This window comes from Podarcis pityusensis (genome assembly GCF_964106645.2).
Source record: "Podarcis pityusensis genome assembly, chromosome: 13".
Taxonomy (NCBI): Eukaryota; Metazoa; Chordata; class Lepidosauria; order Squamata; family Lacertidae; genus Podarcis; species Podarcis pityusensis.
In genome coordinates this window covers 14,601,707-14,621,464 of record NC_138038.1, presented here as the reverse complement: position 1 = coordinate 14,621,464, position 19,758 = coordinate 14,601,707, and the positions used below count along the sequence as shown (strand labels likewise).

The following is a 19,758-nucleotide window of genomic DNA, read 5'->3' as shown; positions in this document are numbered from 1 at the left end:
CTAGAGTCTGTCAAGACTGGCCCGTACGGGCAGGGGTACCTTTACCTTTTACCTTTAAGCTACACCAGTATCATATGAGGGCTGTACAATCAAATTGCTGCAAGAATTCCCCTACAAATCACCACCACTGCCCTCCCTGCAACCCCAATGGGTCAGTGCGTCTGACTGCTAACCGAAAGGTTGGCAGTTCGAGCCCACCCAGGGACATCTATGGCAGGTTTCCTGCAATGCAGGAGATTGGACTAGGTGGCCCCCGGGCTCCCTTCCAACCCTATGATTCTGTGAACACTGTGCAGGAAAATTACAGCTTCAATTGTCAGATTAAAGAATTCTCTAAAAACAGAAGAGACTGTTTATATATGCGACAATAGCTGCGCGGATGTTACTAGCCCAGAGATGGAAAGAAGATAAAGTCCCTGTTGGAGAAGAATGGCAGACTAAGTTGATGGACTCTGCCGAAATGGCAAAAATGACCAGAAAAATCAGAAATCAGGAAGACCAAAACTTTAATAAAGAATGGGGGAAACTTTTAACTTACCTTGGAGAACACTGTAAAAAGTTAAAATCATTAGTGGGATTGCAATAACACTTGTAATGTAATGAGAACTATGGATGATATAAAGATATAAAAATTGGGATTATTTTAAAAAAGATGCAGCAGAAAAGGTTCAATAATGGGACCCATGGAGGGGAGGAGGGAAGTCCAGGGATTTGTGGGAATCCCAGTCAATGTAAGGTAAGAATGTAAATTTTAATATGTAAAACCAAAAAAAGCAAACTTGTCGGCGGGGGCAGGGGGGGGGAGAGAGAATTCTCTGCTGCTGCCATTTAGCACTTCTGTCGTTTAAAATATTGTCTCTGCCACCAGTTGCTCTCAAGAGAAATCAAGGCTATCAGTTTGGACTTTGTGCAAGAGCAACCCTCCCCACATAGCTTGCTGCACCCAACACCCACGCACGGCAGGAGATTCCACCGCCCGGTGTCTCCAGGGCAACGCCTTCCGCCTTGACCTTGAGATCAGCCACAAACAAGTTGCAGCAAAGCGACTGCTCCAGCCCCAGCCCTCAGCAGCTCCAGCAGAAAGGAAAGGAGCTTTCAGTTCCCCTTTTGATTTCGCTTTCCCTTGCCTCGGGCAGAACTGGGTTCGGGGCATTTGCATACCTTTTTGGCAGCACACTGAAAGCCCGTCTGCTTGTCCTCCATTTTGTACACTTCACCAAAAGATCCTGTGCCAAGCAAGCCTGGACATTTGGTCCAGTGGACGCCTTCGCGATACTCATAATCCACGGCTTTCAGTTTCTGAGGGATGGCAAGAGCAGTATGATAAGGAACAGGGGTCAAGGAAAGGGGAAGAACTGCCAACGGCAGTGACAGGAGTACAGGGATACAGCCACTTCTGAGCCAGCCTGTTTAGCTAAAGTCATTTAACCCAAGAAACTGCCCAAACGTCTACAGGTTTTCCCTCTTCCACCAGAAGTTCTGGAGCAGTGGTTCTCAAACTCTTTTTTCCGGGCCACACTTTCAGGATAAAAATTTGCTTGTGCCACACCAACTTTTTCATTGACAAGAAATACATTGGTAAACAAAAGGAAACAACTCCAAGCAGTGCTTAATCTACAGCACAGAACACAACTACTTTATAATATGATAATGGGACCTCTTTTATGCAGCTACCTAAGACTATGGGTCATTCCAAAAATGTAATTATAAACAAGCCTCTTACATACAGGCTCAATGAGAGGTTTAAGCTTGCTTTTGCTGGCTAATCTCTTTTATGTTAGGTCTTATCTGAGACAAACAAACTCTCATCTTCTCACCAACACAAATAAGCGTTTTCTTTTTTTTATGATGAGTTGAAAATCCCTGTTCACACCAATAGGTTATGGAGAATGGTAGAATAGCCAATGCTCTCGAAGAAAGCTGTGAATACTGTTTCTGGTTGTCCCTGAATCTTGCTGCCACACCAGCATGGCACTTCACACCCTTCTGGAGGCTTAACACACCCCACCCCCCGCAAAATGCAGTACCTTAAAACCACTCTTGAGGAGCCCTGCTTCCAAAGTATTTTGAGATGTCTGCTATCTGTCCCTAAGCTTGCCCATTGAATACAGGAGAAGGATTGTTCCAATGCTGTGTATTCATGCCATGTGATCACTTTCCTTCCCCCATAGCTCAGCTGGTTGGAGCGTAGTGCTGATAATGCCAAGGTTGCAGGTTTGATCCCCATATAGGACAGCTGCATATACCTGCCTTGCAGGGGGTTGGACTAGAATCAGCCTTTCTCAACCTGTGGGTCCCCAGATGTTGTTTAACTACAACTCCCATCACCCCTGGCTAGCAAGGCCAGAGCTCAGGGATGATGGGAGTTGTAGTCCAACAACATCTGGGGACCCACAGGTTGAGAACCACTGGACTAGATGATCCTCAAAGTCCCTTCTAACTCTATGATTTTGTTGAACACTGATTTTATACATATGAAATAAACCAGAGGAGCAAGTCCCCTTTGGGCTGGTTTGTGGATGACAAATGCACAGAATATGCACTGCTAAAAACCAAAGACCTTCTAGCTCAATTGCTGAAGACATGCCCAGAGGAACCGTACCTTTCAGAAAGCAACACAGGTCTTTAAAAAATGAAGCAGAGACCACACCTTCAACTGGAGGAAATAAATATCCAGCTCCCTTCTAGCTACAAAAAGGATCTTGCTCAAATTGTTTGCAATGACAGATTCCTGCAGTTTATACCACCACCACCCCACACACATGGAAAGATTTCCAAACTTTTCTGAGTAACTGTTCCCACTAACTTTCCTTTAAAAATTAAAAGTGCTTTAAAGCACGTAAAGAATATTGCATGACCAGGTAAGACCAAAAGGTCCATCTAGGGCATCATCCAGCTTCTAACAGCCAGGTAATCTTGGGAACCCTACAAACAAGGCCCAGAGGCAATGCCATCCCCAGTGATGTTCCTGTTAGCAAGTGTTATTCAGGCATACACTGCATTGTTTAAATCCTAAAATCACACAGCTGTGAATTAGACTAATTCTTTTGGAAACTATTTAACCAAGTGGCCATCTCCACATCGTGCATTAATGAATTCTAGAAGCCCGCTGTGTGTTCCATGAATACTTCATTTCGTCCATCCCGAATCTAGCACCTACCAATTTCACTGAGCAACTCAGGGGTGCATTGTTATTACTGAGGGCCAAACAAAGTTCTCTCTCCACACCAGTCACAATTCCAAACTCTTGTATCACTCTCTGAATTCAGCTATCTTTTCCCCCCTTTTCTTTTTCAATCTACAAAGCCTCAAATGCTTCGATTTCCCCTCATAGGAAACATTCTCTTCTGTGGGCATACCCAAGTTAGATGGGTCACCCAAAGTGGCAGCTCTTCCCCAATCCTACATCATGTAGACTTTGTGGGTGGATGCAGGACATCAGAACACTTCTGGTCTCTGCCCATGTGATGCTATCTTGCCCTGTGTGGTTGATGGTTCTTGCCTGAGTATCTCCCCGAAGCACAGATTGGGAGAGGGGCTACAAGCAAACCTCTCATATCCAGGCTTCCACTCCAGCCCTTTTCTGCCTTACACACTTCAGTTTTTACTTAATTATCTGTGAGCAATAGGCAATTCCCCCCGCCCAGGCTGATCCCCAAAGACATCCTTCATCCCCATTGTCAAACTTCTGCAGGGGTCCTTCAAGGGTGAGCATCTCCTACTGTTCCCATTGGAGTATTTATCCACTTTTACCCCTAACAAGTAAGATCAGGAGCATGCAATGATACCCCACAGTCCTTTACCTCTGCTTTTCTAGACAGCAAACAGTTATTTTCTTCAGAGCTGCCAGAAGAGGCACCTACTCTGACAGCGTTCACACATGAACAAAACAGCTAAAGGGCTGGAGTACTCTTGAAAGCAAAGTCCCTGTTCTCCTCACTTAACTCCTATCTCAGTGAAGAGCTTTAAAATCACATTAAAAAGAAGTCTCGTCTACTGAAAAAAATATATCACGTACTGGAGCCCTTTCTAAGCTATCCCACTTGAAACAGCATGTGAGGAAATCACCACTCATCAAAACCTCCCTGCATGTGGTGATCTAGCACGTCAGGACAAAAGGCAGTAGCCTCATTTTTTCCCTCTTAGGCCTGACAGTTTGCCACGCTGGGTTTGTTTTTGTGATGTCCTCCACACAAGGGAGCCCTCAAGCAAGCAAGCCCTCACTTGCAGCCTCGAGTGATACATTCCAAGGAGGCTGTAACACAAAATATTTCCAAACGTGTATTAGTCCTCCTCAGAGTAGGCCCAATGAAATTAATCAGCCCAAGTTAGTCATGCCCATTAACCCCAATGGGTCTACTGTGAGCAGGACCAGTGCTGAATAATAATAATAATAATAATAATAATAATAATTTATTATTTATACCCCACCCATCTGGCTGGGCCTCCCCAGTCACCCAAACAGCACCCAAACTCTGGTTCTGAAGTTTAAACAAGGTCCCAGGTGATGGGCAGCTCTGGTCCCTTGCTTCCCATAACATGGTGGAATCTACCTTGAGAAAGATGCCATTGTCACCCCTAGCGTCAGCTTTTGTGAAGGCTCACCTCTATAAGCAGCACCCCTTCATTTTCATCCATCCCCTTTGGACTCAATCCACCTCCTTTCCAGGTCTTGGCTAAACAAGCTAAGTTTCTTGGTTCTCCGAGGATTACACTTCCCTTCAAGGCATCCACCAGAAATTCTTCCATGGACAGCTTGTCTGAGATGCTTTCTGCAGGCTGGTGGCTACATTTGGAGAAGCTCCGCTCCAAGCTCAGGCCTGGGAGGCGTTGCTCACCATCCACACAGGAAAGGTCATCAAAGAGATGGGTCCTCAGAGGATTGAGTTTCAAGGGAGGAAAGAGGTCACTGTAGCCGCAGAAATCAAGGGGGAACTTCCGATAAGGGAAGGGGTGTGGAGTCTCTGACTGAGGGGTAAAAATGTCTTGTGTGTGGGCCTTCCAGACATGGCTCAGGCACTGAGCAGGGCTGATCAGCTTGTGTAATTCTAGCTTTCCTCGGTTCTTCAGCAAGTCCAACTTGCCAACAGGTAGGGCTTGTTTGGGCTTCTCCAAGGTGCTGAGATCACAGGCCAAATCCTTGCATGACTTTGAAAGCCAGGAAGCGCTACTGAAGAGGGTGTCCGAGGGCGAGTCATCCTCCTGGAAGTAAAGAGGAAAGAGGGAATGATTCTCTCAGCAGGGGCCGCTCCCAAAATACAAGCCTCACTGACAGGGCCTGGGGGAAAAAATATTTCAAATGTTTAGGTGCCAGGCCAAAAATGCATTTCAAAATTCTTTGGGGCCAGATTCCAGGTTTCGGAAGGTATTGGCAAACCAGTTGCCTGGGATTTTGCTTGTTCTTACTCGCAAGAAAGTCCTATACCTGGGCATGATGGAAGAAAACCTAGAAAAGGCCTTACCTGCACTGGAATTGGAGTGCAGCTCTCCTGCTCTGGGGTTCTTGGCTTGTGAGGTGGGGAGGCCGACTCCTTGTGTGTCAGAAGATGGGATCTTTTCTTTCGCCGTTTCTTCCGGGACTTGCCACGATGCATGGCTTTCCTGTAGGCTGGGGCGATTTTGCCCTCAGTTGCGTAGGCCACATTGTTGGGGATCTGATCGAGGCTACAAGACCGGCTGGCACAGAGAAGGGTATTGCAAAGGTATTTTAGTTTAAAAGTGGCAGCGACGGAACATGGCCTTTTCTAGCTGAATTGAAAACTAAGAAGTATAAAAGGAGAAGTTAGAAGAACCTCTAGATCCTAAGAACAACGAAGCTTCTTGGCCACAAAATGGAATTCCATTTTGCACAACGCCTGGCAATGGATTATACGAGACACTGCATTAACAAAGAAACAAAAATAGTGCGTCAAACACTAATTTTAATTTATGTGACCTAAGTCCATTTCTTAAAATGTATATTTTGCATGGTCAAAGTACAAAATACATCTCTCTCCTTTTCACCAATGTTTTGGGGGTTAAAGGTGTTAGTCTACTGGGAGTGAGGGAGCTGCAATGCTGAAAGAACTGCTCTTATTCTGAATTGGCCTTGTTTGACCTCAGAGGTGTAGTCATGTTTACCATGTGATCTCTGATTGGCTAGGATCGTTCTGGGAAGGAGAAGCAGCCCTAAAAAGCAGTGGGAAGGGAGACCGTGGCTTCACAACAGCCATCAACAACTATGGAAAAGCGACAAAAAATGGATTTTTTTGGTAGGAGACATTTTACCCTTTGTACAAATATGCAATTATTTCTTACACACATACCCCCCACCCAATGGATGACTGTTCAGCTAAACCTCATGTACTTTGTGCTTTTATCAGAAATCAGGTACAAAATAATACACAATAACTTGGATGTTCCCCCACTCTGCAGCTTCCTATCCTTTCTATTACTTAAAGCATTCAAAGTCATTGGCATGTGCCTCATTCATACCTCGCACTATTCCAAACCACAGTTTAGTGTGTGATTCCCCAGGTACTGTGCTGCCCTGCTGTGCTCAGCTAAGCCACAGCTTGGGCTTGGCATGTCGTCTGGGAGCAAACCTTGGTTACAGCTTGTGATTAATCTAGAGAGAGCTGAGCCACAAGGCCAGGTTCAAAGGACATGCTAAGCCAAGCCATGGTTAAGTTCAGCATGGTGCAGCAAGAATGACGGCAGGAAAAAAGGAGCCATGTTCTCCATGCAAGCCTGCATAAAACACACGAAGCCATTATTTGGCTCAGCATCACATGAGAACTAGGCCTCATATATAATAAACTCCATTGTGAATATTGGGTATTCAAAGCAAATCCTGTTCCTAGGATACAGGGTTAAGATGGAGTAGAAGATGCATTCTAGAATCAAAGTTCCCGCCCCGCAATGCAATTGAGATTTGTGGCTCTTTCTGCACACTGTGTGTTATAGGGGAGACCTTACCTGAATCGTTTGGTGTCAGCAAGAAAAGGCCTCTCAGAATACGTAGGGCTGAACTCCTGGCTAATCTCACCTGCAGGGAAAGCAAACAAGGCCAATACAAGCCAGGGTGAGGCAGGAAATGCCAGAGTCATACCATCTTCTGGAAATCAGCTTTGCTGTAGCAAAGGAGGATGTCAAAACTTAACTCCCAAAAGAGCCACGAGATCACCAAGAGGGACTGTGAGTATTCTGTTTGGGGAGATGTGGGGAGGAATCACAATTCTGGATGAAAAAATATGCAAGCCAGAATCCAAATAACTGCATATTTGGTCTCAATGTCCATGGAAGTTTAGGATTTGTGTCTGGGGAGGGAGGGACATGCTTCGCAAGCGGCTTCAAAATTTGGAGAGTGTTTCAGGAGCAGTTTACAATACAGCATAGGAGAGGACGGCTCAGTGGAAAAAAGGCTCCTGGGCATGGATAAAGTAGCCCTGTTTTAACACTTCAATTTCTCTTGTGCCTCATAATTGTTGATCTTTCCTACGGTATTCTAACTAAACCACTTGTATTTCCCAGAATTCGATCACCAGAAGAGTTACATATGTTTGGTTTCTTTTATTTACTATTGCATAAAATGTTATTCTGACATACCAGCTCCTTATACCTCAGCAGTTGGGATCCTCCTGCAATGGCTGGGGAGTGAAGCAACAGCAATCATGGGGTATGTCGGCTGAACAAGTTTCCCATTAGTTGGGCTGATGGGGCTGCAGGTCTGCTAGAGGGCTTTGATGCAGAAAGCTACAGCTACAGCTTCACCCCCAGCCACAATCCAATTTTAGCCCCCCATCCACTCAGCGTTGCAGCTCCCCACTTACATTCCGCCTGGGCTATGATGGAGATGGAGGCTAAGCTCCCTTTCCCACTGTCTTCCTTGGCAGTTCCTTTGGCAATCACGTCGCTCAGAATCTTCCATGGTCCCTGGAACACATTTTTCTCTGGATCCTCTACTTTGCAAACGCTGCTCTTTTTCTCAGTCACCACCTCCTTCGGTCCCTTATCCGCAGGAAGCTCCTTTGGGTGTCCAACAGTAACTGGAGCGTCTTGGCAAGCTATTTCCATTACAGCCATCTCCTCCTTTTGCTAGAAGGCTGGAAGATAAATCCCACAAAAAAGAACAAGCATTAGAACAGATGCCCTCTCTTCATAGAACCATAGTACTATGGGGTAAGAAGGGACCCTTGAGAACATCTAGGGCAACCCCCTAAATGCAGGAATCTCAACACACAGTCCAGAATGTACAGACCACACACTATTGAGTTCTCCTTCCCTCTCACAAGCACACTGAGGATGTCTGATAACAGGGAGCATTCACTAGCGGGGGAAATGCGCAAGGTGGTCCCATGACACACATGCAGACTACAGACCTCTCTCTCTCTCACTTGCTCATAATTCACATGTCCCTCTCAAGCAAACAGGCCACACATTCCTATCTTGCCCCCCCCAACAAACACCAGCTATAAATACATATCTCTCTCAAGTGCATCTCACATATGATGGGTGCCTGCAGGAAACTGGGGGGCGGGTCGGGTCAGGGTAAGTAAAACACAGAAAGGGTGGAATGGGCTAGTTTCTCGCCAAAAGGATCGTGCCTGTATGTTTTGCCTCGTATCTCAGGTTCTAATTACCACTACTACTATTTCATCTTTATTCATTAGATGCCACACATCTGACTGGGTTGCCCCAGCCCCTCTGGAAGGCTCCCAACAAAGTACTGTATTAAACACACAATAGAACCTCAAAGATTAAAAACTTCCCTGCAAATGCTAGGAACTTGCTTAAAACCAAAATGGGGAAACTGAGGGTTATGGTACATGCTGGGGGCAGCAAAGGCGGCTTTCACAGGCACTATGGTGCCCGTGGGCATGGGATTGGCGATTCCTGTTGAACAGGATGCTTTGGGCAGTGGATACAAGGCGGCTGTTCCTTCCTGTTCTGGGTGGTGAGAGGGAAGGATAGATAGACACATTCTCCCTTTCCTTCCCCCACCTCCATTTTCCTTGCTGTGTTGCATCACATTAGAAGGTTCAGGTCTGGGCTGGTTGCCAGTCCTGACTGAGAGCATTATATTGCTATTTAGCGTGGGCGGGTGGGTAGGGGAAGACTCTGGGGAATAAGAAACCGGGAAAGGCATTCAGGGAAGTGGGGACAGTTCTCCTATAGCATGTGAGGAGGAGCTTTTAAAAATCTCGTGGCACATTCCTCCTCCAAACTTCGCTTTCAGGGCATGCATTTTTAGGGAGGCAAGTTGTCTCCACCCTCCCACCCCCGGTCTTCCATCTTCTCAAATGATGCCCTAATACTCCATGACTCAAATGCTCTCAACCTGACCTTCCATCTCCCTCCCCACCCCCACCCCCTTTCTGTCCTTCAACATTCAGTGTTTGAACGAATTTAGACCTATGGACTAAATTGGAAAGCTTACACAGTCCGCCATATGTCTGGTTCCTTTCAGACCCCTCCAAACCCCCGGCCAACAGTGCAAACATGAGAATATAGTGGAGAAATAACGCAAGGATTTTAATGCAGCTGTGATTGGGCATCAGTGATGGGTCATCTTCCCCACAAACAAGGGGGAAAGTGAGGCTTGTCACCAAATACTGATGGGCATTTTGAGCTATGTCTTGCGTGAAGTGTTTTGGTGCAGAGATAACATTAAGGTTTTTTTATATTCCATATTTGGTAGCTTTCAATGGCATACAGCTCTAAGCTTTGGACTAAGTGAGCAGACTCTCCGTGACAGGGAAAGGAACTGCGGGGCACACTGCTCTCTTAGCCGCAACTGCAGCTGTATCAAACCGATCCGGCACCCGGCCTCCTGACAGCAGAGAATCCTTTCCCTGTTTCGCAAGGCTTTTTCATGGCAAGGTGCCTGTCAGTTTTCCGCCTCTCCTTTGAGCTTCACGCTAGCAAAGGGCACTTCCCTGTCTTTCTGATGAGCCAGAAGCAGAATGGGGAACCTCCGGACACTGCACCCAACTGGAGTGCGTCTTGCGAGAGACGGTGTCCTGTCTCTAGTTTGCAAGCCTTGTCCAGGCTGGGCACCCGTCTTCCACCGCTTCCCGGCACAGGATTCCTGGCACAGGCAGGTTTCCAGACAGGCAGAGGTGGTGTCGGCTGGCTGGGGAGGGTGTGGCAGAGGCTCAATGCAGGGCTGCACACACATTTTCTCTTTTTTTTATATAAGATATTTATTGAAATTTTCAAAGTATTACAAAATAAAATAAAAGCAGTAGAAAGTACAAAATAAAAATAGTTAACAAAGTAGAAAAAGAAGGGGGGAAAACAAACCCCTTCCAACCATATGAATACAAATTCAAAAATAAGAAAAAGTGACAAAAGAAAAAATACAAAAATACATCACAAACAATTAAAAACATTTAAAAACAAATTCATTATTCTCAAATCCTCAACTGTCATTACCTTCTTTCTTTGACCTCCTCCTCCTCCCTTTCTTTGTATCCTAGTTATTAATTATCCCAGCAAATCCTTTCCATATTTCATAATATTCTGTCATTACATTACCCTAAACTGTTTTAATCTTATCTTACTATAATAAAATAAACCTTAAAACTTAAATCTTATCCTTACCCATTTCTCATAGCCAAAATATTCTTTCATAATTCTTTAAACATCTTTACTAAAGCCAAGTAATTTCATTCCAACATTTTTCTGACATTCATCAATTTTAAAAAACAGTTCTAATGGTAGAAAAAAGAGATGCAAACAGATCCAATCTTCATCCAACGTCCTTTCCTCCTGGTTCCGGGTTTTGTCAGTCCTTATTATCCCGTCAATCTAGCCCACTAACCTGGCAGCCTTATTATATCCGAGGCCCTCAAGTCTCTTCCATGTCCCTTCCGCAGCTCTTCTTCATATTTGTAACTGTATTTTCCCTTGTCTCCTGCTCGTGGTAACTCCAGCTTGACAATATTTTTAACCCTTCTCGACAGATCAGCCCCTTTTCCATATTCAACAATGAATTCCATATGGTATTTAAAAGCATGTTTCAAAGACCCTCCAAAATTAAAATTAAGAGCCCCCACAATCCCAAACATCTCACGGCCCATTGCCAGATTTGAAAAGTTCAAACATCCCAGCATAGGGGGGTCAATCCAGCCCCCCATTTCCAAGCCAAACCAAACTTTTTCTTTCCAAATCTGGCTTTTTCCAGGTTCATTTGTCAAATCCGAAAACTCATATTCCTGTTGGGCCTGTTCTGTCAGGACACACTCCTGATTTAATTCCTGAGAGGGCTCCACATATTTTCCCACTGTCTGTTCAAAATTTCCCACTGCCTGTTCAAAGTTTCTAGTCGAAGTCGCCATCCAATTCACCTTCTCATGTAACTGTTCCAGTAGGGCATCTGTTTTATAGAAAGCACACAACAAAGCTTCTGAATACATTGTCCTGCAAGGTCAGATGCCTGTTCCCACGATTGTAATCTGTAAAGCTGCTGGCTCCCTGGAGTTGGTTACAGTTTCACAGTCTCCCTCTAGGGGGGAAACTTCTATTTGTTCTTGCAACAAAGTTTCCCTTTTTGAGATACTTTGTCAATATTTGTTGCTTAAAGATGCGAAGGGAAGCAGTGGAATCGCTATGTTTCTCTTCTTTTAGCTATCTGTCAAAAACGCTTGTCTCTGGTCAATGAACTTCAAACGTCAGTCCTGACACCCAGCTCCAGGATCAGGACGGAGGAAGGTTACTTTACTTTAAACTCACTTTAAACAGTCCGAAAAAAATCCCCCTCCTTCTCCTGCTGTCGAAGGGGGGTTCCACAATTTTAAATGATGAAATCCAATCCTTTAAAGGCAATTTTCTAAGCTCTAGTTTACATTGTCTTTGCTTTATTCTGTCTACAAAAGAACGGAAGGCTGACTTCCTGTTTAGACCTTCCCGTTCCGTACCAAATTAAAATAGGTTTTTAAAATCCAATTCCTTTCTGCTCGCGAGTCCTTATTTGATGTCCAGTTATTCAAAGTCTGAGTACTCACAGGTGCTTATTTTAGAGTCCAAATTGTCCCAGGAAAAAGGCAGCGCTCTCTGGCAACGGCTATGCGGCTTCGCTCCACGGAAATAGCAGTTGACTCACAGCACCGCGCCACTTCCCCCTCTTCACTTCGGAGCCCGTTAGTGGGTTCCTTAGCGAGTTGGGGGGGCGCTAAAGGTGCCCGCCGAGTCCCATGGTCACAGGCTTCATCCGCCTGTGATTTTTAAGAGGGTTCCCACTTCGCCGTAGCGGAGAAGACCCGTTTCCCGCGGAGCTAGTCCCTCCTGTTCAGAGGGAGTCCGCCATTGCCGATGGCGCCACCCCGGAAGTCCTGCACAAACATTTTCTCAGTGCTCCTTCCTCCTGACCACATACACAGTACATCCTTTTTTCTGTTTTTAGTTAGTCTGTCCTCTTTAGGCAGTTGTTGTTTTTTTTAAATGCACTTCTGCAAACCTTGGGGTTCCCTCAAACAAGGAAGATACCTGTTTTTTCACTGGCCCTATGTTGGCTACAAAGCTGTTATTGGGGGAGCAGTTTAGTCCCGTATTGTTTATTCTTATTTAAACAGTTTATATATCCCTTAACTCCCAAGGTTAATAAGTGGTTTATAAAGACGCAGTGCAAAAAGAAGAAGAAGAAGAAGAAGAAGAAGGAAGAAGTCAAAACTATAAAATCTCCATTAAGGTGCCTGATGGATGTTTGGTAGGGAGGGGGACTGTCTGACTTCAACTGGAAGGGAGTTCCATAAAATTGTGTCCTCAATACTAAACTCACCCCCAAAAACATTGGTGATCAGGCAGGGATGTAAGAGATTGGGCAGTCCTTGCAGTAGTCTGAACCCAAATTGTAAAGGGCCTTGCAAATTAATACAAGCACCTTGAACCTGGCCTGGTAGCATATAGATTTTTGTTGTTGTATGTGGGGTGTTGTTGTTTTTTAGTCTCTATAAAATTTATTTAATTTTCAGATTTTGAAATTTACAAAAATGGTCCTGGATACAATGATGGTCTATGGGATCAAAAGCCACAGAGAAAATGAGAAGCAGAGTCAAACTCCAGCCACAATCCTGCCCTTGCCTTTACCTGACCGTCAATGCTTACCTTTCCACAGACTTCTTACGATTATTGTTTAGTAGACCATTTTAAACCTGCCTTTTAACTTCAAAAAATGCCCAAGGAAGTTCACAATATAAATGAAATTAAAAATAAGAGCAGCAGTAAAATAATTTTAATTTTTTAAGAAATCCGCAGATAAAAACAAATTCAGATTAAAATGATGGGACAAAATGCTCCACACAATGGGGAAAGTATCATACGCTTGCCAGAAAAAGAAGTCTTCACACCTAGGCACCTTTCCACCTGTGACCAACACCCTTGGGCCTGCTGAACTTGCTGCTTCAAGGTCACAGCTCACCTTGATTGTTCTCTCTTCTACCTCCCAAGGCTGCTTCTTGGCTTTGCACCAAGTGACAGCCTCTGTCTGAGAGCCTGCTTCTGCTGCCATCTCTGTTCCTGTAATGAACGCCCACGGCCCATTTCCCAACACTGATAATGCACTTTGGGCAGGATCTCCTCCCATGTTCTAGTTGTAAAGCTACCAGGTATGAATGGGGAGTCAAGCTCGGCCTTTTTTCCGCTGAAGCTTGCCTCAAGTGTTTCCAAGTGCACTTCGTGCAAGGATTCCCTTCTGTGTTTTGAGAAGGGAGAAGTTAGGCCTCAAAAGTGAAACCAAGTCATCTGATTGCCATATACAGTAGTTGCAGGGGGAAGCGGCGAGGTTCTCACAAATCACCACTTCATTTTAGTAAGGCCTCAAACCTCATCTTCCTGAAAGAGAACAGGAAGCAAAGGCCCTCCTTGTTAAAATAATATTTAGCTGCCCTTCCTGAACTTATTCAGAAAGATACAACGAACAATAGGGCGCTGTTTCGGGGGTGACCTTATCTGCAGCAGGGAAGAAAGGCTGCTTCCTCTCTGCGAGATGCTTTTTACCCAAAATCGAAAGTCATTGTTCCTTGTCCCAAGGTAACCCCTGCCTACCCAAACAAGGAATCCTAGGGTGCCTGAGCTACATATTCCTGTGCCAAAAGAACAAAAGTCTGTTAGAAGTGCTAACAGACAGACTGGTGCAGAGGTGGGCACCCTGTTGGTCCATGGTGTGGATAATCTGCCTGATGTCAGTGTCCAGGTAGAGACAAAATAAAAAAAATCCTTCCAGTAGCACCTTTAAGACCAACTAAGTTAGTTCTTGGTATGAGCTTTCGTGTGCAAGCACACTTCTTCAGATACACTGAAACAGAAGTTGCCAGATCCTTCTATATAGTGAGAAGGTGGGGGGGTATTACTCAGAAGGGTGGTGGGAATGGGAGATTGGCAGATAGCTGAGATGAGCCTGCTGACGACTCTTAACGACTGTAATAGGTCTTACAGGAAAAGGCAAGGGGTGAGAAGGTGAGAAATGGCTTGGTCATGTATAATGGGATAAGAATCCAATGTCTTTGTTCAAACCAGGTCTCTCCATGGTTTTAAGTTTGGTAATGAGTTGCAATTCAGCAGCTTCTCTTTCCAGTCTATTTCTGAAATTCCTTTGTAGTAAAACAGCTACTTTGAGATCTTGTATAGAATGTCCTGGGAGATTAAAGTGTTCTCCTACTGGTTTCTCTGTTTTGTGATTCTTGATGTCAGATTTATGTCCATTTATTCTTTGGCGTAAGGTTTGGCCTGTTTGTCCAATATAGAGAGCTGAAGGACACTGTTGGCAAGGTAGAGACAAGGATGGGCAGAAATGCAGGCAAAAGTGATCTGGATGAACACATCCAGAATCAGAGATAGGAGAGGCTTCCATTTAAAATGCTAGACTACCGCATCCACACTTCCTGAAACAATACAGGTGGCAACCATTTTGCTTGTGTTCAACTGATGCACAGGTCATTTTGGAACTGGAAGAGGGCTTAACAGGGCAGGGTTATGCGTGCTCCAGCAAATCATGTGAATGCCCAGAATGCTGCCCCCGCACAAATGGGGAGTTGCCTGTACGCAAATCAAAGCACAGCCACCCTTCAGCATTTGCACTTCTTTGAACTTGCAGTTCTCTAACTAATCCTCAATTATTATTTTTTACAAGAATATGTGTATTAGGGGAAAGTGTGCATTGCAAGCATGCATGTCGTAAAAATGCATTATATCAAGGAAACTGCTTGCAGAAGTGTATGTGTTTGTGTGTTAGGAGAAATGTACACTAAAATTATGGCAATTTTTTGGTGAGGAGGGTCCTTTTCCAGGTCAAAACTGATGTGCAATTGTAAAGAACAAAACTAAAACTGGAAAAATGATAAAACAGATAAACCAAAACCAATAAATTGATCTATTAACCCTAACTGGATTAAAGGTTGTCCTGTTAAGAAAGGGGTTGCTCCATTTCATTTTTACTTAAATAACAGCAGCCATGGTGCATGGGAAAGTGGTAAGTTAGTCTTTTCTCATCACACCACAGACTCAACGAAAGCTGCCCTTCCCAGAGCTGTTCCTCATCATGGCAACTATTTGATTGCAGGAGAAAACCAAACCACACATTTAACATAGTGTATAGTTTGGCCCTGAGTCTATAAGGACCATGTGCTGCTAGCATCCCATTGCTGCATTATTAATCAAGACATGGAAGCTGAATTTGCAAACCAATTCTGGAATACAGTACTGTATGTGCTTTCCAGCCTGTGTTGCATTTTTAATTTTACACATCTTAGGCAGAAGCAGGCAGGAAACATCTGGCAAGCAACCACAGCAGCAGCTGTCCATTCATCAGCAATGAGGTATTTGAAACTTGTGTGTTGTATCCCCGCCCCCCTTAAGAGAAAATGTTTCATTCCAGAGTACAGTGGTACCTCAGGTTACATACGCTTCAGGTTACAGACTCCGCTAACCCAGAAATAGTGCTTCAGGTTAAGAACTTTGCTTCAGGATGAGAACAGAAATTGTGCTCCGGCGGCGCAGCGGCAGCAAGAGGCCCCCATTAGCTAAAGTGGTGCTTCAGGTTAAGAACAGTTTCAGGTTAAGAACGGACCTCTGGAACGAATTAAGTACTTAACCCGAGGTACCACTGTAATACAAAGAAGCAATTTGTACCTTGTATCTATCTTGGCAAAACTGCATCTCAAGCATCAGCAATTTAAACACTGAGGATTGCTTTAAGCCAGTCACAGGGTGTTCCAAAAAACTACAATTTCATCTTTAATACACAGTGGACTTGAACCCATGAAACCTTATGCTGCAATAAAAGTCTTTAAGGTGCTGCAAGATTCTTTGTTGTTTTAACCCTAGGTTTGTAAACAATTGATCACCTGGGTGATCAGGAATTGTCTCCAAGCAACCAAACGGGGAAGAGTTTGTAAACTGAAAGAGAATTAGTTTGTTTTCATCTTCAGACCGAAGAAGATATGTGTCAGATGGTAACTTATTTACAAGACTAAACCATATTCCAAATTTCTCAAAATACATCCTGTAATGTTAAGGAGAAGCACCAAGCAGACACAGTATATGCTGGATTTTAATATACACAGGAAATCTTAAACTGCTATTAATAATGTTTTAAGACTATTACATTTCCAGTTTTGTTTTTTAAATGCAAATAAGGATTGGCATGTCTTATCATTGCACAGCACGTTGCCACAGATTTGTAGGGGGAAATGCATGAAACTGGAAGCCAAGAGATTATTGACCTGTTAGACTCAGACTGGCTGGACATCACACCCACAGGAAGAAAAACAAAGTATAACAAGCCACTGAAGCTTCAACCACAAGAGCATAAAAGGAGTTTTCTGGGCCATCCCATCCAGTCCAGCATCCTGTTCTCACAGTGGCCAACCAGATGCCCATGGGAAACCCACATGCACAGGGGCACTCTCCCCGCTTGAGGTTTCCAGAAACTGCTATTCAGAAACATAACTGCCTCCAACCACAAACCACAGAAACCCTACCTAGCCCTTCTGTGGTCTTTGAAACACTACCAGACACTATCCAGACCATATTACCACTTCAGCATTAACTTTGATAGTTTTGTCCACATTGAACAAAAATGCACTACTGTCCTTATGCTACAGCAAAGTTATGAAACTCAAAGGTCCATACATTTTTTTGCTGGCCTTGGTAGCAAAGACAAGACCTGTTATTGTTAGGATCCATCCCTCGCCATCGGCACAATTTTCTATGCCTGCTTGCCGAAAAGCCACATTATGTTCTATGGGGCTTACACACCTAGGGATGCGTGTGTAGAGGATTGCAGTCCTGACCTCACATTGCACCTCCATGGGAAGTCAAGGACAATTACCCTTCTGCAGCTCTAAACCTTAGGTGCTGGGGGAAGGGATTACAGTGGTACCTCAGTTTAAGAACAGTCCTGTTTAAAAATGATTCGGTTTACGAACTCCGCAAAACCGTAAGTAGTGTCCCAGTTTGAGAACTTTACCTCGGTCTAAGAACGGAATCCGAACAGTGGAAGGGCACCAGCAGCGGCAGGCCTCATTTGGGAAAGCGTGCCTCAGTTTAAGAATGGTTTCGGTTTAAGAACGGACTTCCGGAACAGATTAAGTTCATAAACGTACCACTGTATTATTATTATTATTAGTAGTAGTAGTAGTAGTAGTAATAGTAGCAGTATACCACCCTGTACCTGTAGATCTCAGGGCAGTTCACAACATAAAATCACAATATGAACACAAAATACATGATAAAAATAGAAACAAAAACAACCCAAGAATCCACAACATAAAGCAGCCAGTCCCAACTTTTCTCGCTAGGTTGTAGACATAAAGTAAAGCAAGCATCTTTTCTATCACTACGCTGAGCTCTCTGAAGGTCAGTGCAATTGAAGGGGTGATTTTTCTACCCACCCACCCAAGTTTCCAAGCTAGAGGGGAATGTTGGGGCTCCCCTTGACATCGCTGCCTTTGGGCAAAAACTAATGTGGCAAGAATGGCAAACAGAAATGTAAACCCAAACTTACAACCTTTTTTCTTTTGATAGGTCTTTGGCCCAATTGACAATGCCTGCCTCCCCTGTTTTTGTGGCTGTGTTAACTGCTACACTTTGCCTAATTTTCTTGAATGCATTTATTTTTAATTTTGATTTAATCTATATTAGACATTTCTAAAACAAACTGAAAGCCAAGGTAAAATGCTTTATAACTTTCAGACCTCACATTTCTGGTGTAGAGCCTGGCAGGCTACTAGCTTGATATTTGAAAGCTACTGTAGACAAGAAGAAGCCTGTTAGTCCTGGATGAAAAGAGCTGCTAGACGAAGGCATATGGGCTATGCTGTTATGTTTGGGCTAAGTAAGTTAAACCGAATGAGGTGTGTGCAGGTATCCTGGGAAAGGGCAAGTAAAGGTTCGCAGGAAATAAACTCCTCACATGCTGCTCACCAAGGCTTACTGGGAGGCATAACTTGCTACGTGCTGTAAGGTGCATTCAAGCTTTTTTTCCTTTTTCCATCCCATCGTTCCTCCAAGGTTCTCACAGTGGCACACATACACCCCTGCAAAGTAGGTTAGGCTGAGAGGCACCCACGTGGCCCAGGATCATCCTTTGGGGCTTTGAAACCAGTCAACCCAAGTATAAGCCCACTGCAGTCATTACATCTTGCAAGGATAATACCTAGTGGTTTATTTACAAAGCGTTTGTACACTCCTCTTGAGTGCCCAATAAGGTGCTGAGTGGGGAGAAGAGACCTATCTATACAAACCATGCATACTGGGGGGGGGGGGGGGACAAGTAGCAAAACTTTCAGGCAAAGCAGAAAACAGCTTGCCAGCTTTTTAATTCTGTCAGCTTCCTCCCAATTTTAATTCTGTTAACTTGGCTGACAGCTCCATCACAGAGCAGGAGACTCTTAAATCTCAGGGCCGTGGGTTCGAGTTCCACACTGGGCGAAAAAATCCTGTCTTGCAGGGGATGGAACTAGATGATCCTCAGGGGTCACTTCCAACTCTATAAATAGTCAATGGTTCTAAATTCTCAACAATGGGATATTAGCTCCGCCCAAGGCATGATAGAGAACACCGGGAAAAGACAGACATAATATTTTACAAGGACAGGAAGAAACATCACAGACAGAATAATTACCACACACAGGAAGAAGAAGGATATAGTTTGAACACTTCACCTGCAGGTTTATAAATCATTTAATGTGTCCATACAAATGAAAGTTGTTAATGTTGGAGTTGTTGTAGAAGGGATTGCTATGTTGACTGGAGTGTAATTGAAATTAATAAGATTTTGGAACGCAGAAATAAAGTAAATAATCAAACCATCAATTCCAGCATGCAGAGGGGACACCGAAATTATATAAATTGGCATCTGAATGACACTAGTAACTGTATTGCAATTTGGCATTGCTATAATGAGGCTGTTATTGGATTATTGCAATTGAAAACTAATAAAAAATATTTTAAAAAATAAATTCTAAATTCTCATCCAGAGACACTTAGGTGGTAGGAACGAGAAACGGCCACGCTAGGCAAGCAATAGGTGCGGCAAATTAGGACTCCGCACCTGGAACTGGGGTGGGGGGAGTAATAGCTTGAGAGAGCTGCGGTCCTTCCTCCAGAGACTACAACTCCCATCATCCTCGGCCGCCGACCGGCGCTGCTTTCGCACAGGATGGAGGAAAAAGAAGCCTGAAGGAAGTTTTGGCTGAGGAGCGCAGAACATATATACACATACACACACACGAACATACTCCTCTAAGCAGCGAATAGCGGGAACGGGCTGAGGGCTGA

General features: G+C 44.3%; 1 protein-coding gene across 1 annotated transcript in view; it reads right to left on the bottom strand.

The window, feature by feature from the left end:
• Window positions 1–19,758, bottom strand: part of MAP3K14 (mitogen-activated protein kinase kinase kinase 14) — a 38,718-nt gene that overhangs the window by 18,627 nt on the left and 333 nt on the right. Inside the window, exons 2-6 of the mRNA XM_080976618.1 lie at window positions 7,812–8,084; window positions 6,958–7,027; window positions 5,463–5,676; window positions 4,606–5,202; window positions 1,162–1,299 (exon numbers count right to left, since the gene is read on the bottom strand). Of these exons, the coding sequence (XP_080832744.1) occupies window positions 1,162–1,299; window positions 4,606–5,202; window positions 5,463–5,676; window positions 6,958–7,027; window positions 7,812–8,064 (1,272 nt within the window). The 5' untranslated portion in view covers window positions 8,065–8,084. The remainder of the gene's footprint in view (window positions 1–1,161; window positions 1,300–4,605; window positions 5,203–5,462; window positions 5,677–6,957; window positions 7,028–7,811; window positions 8,085–19,758) is intronic.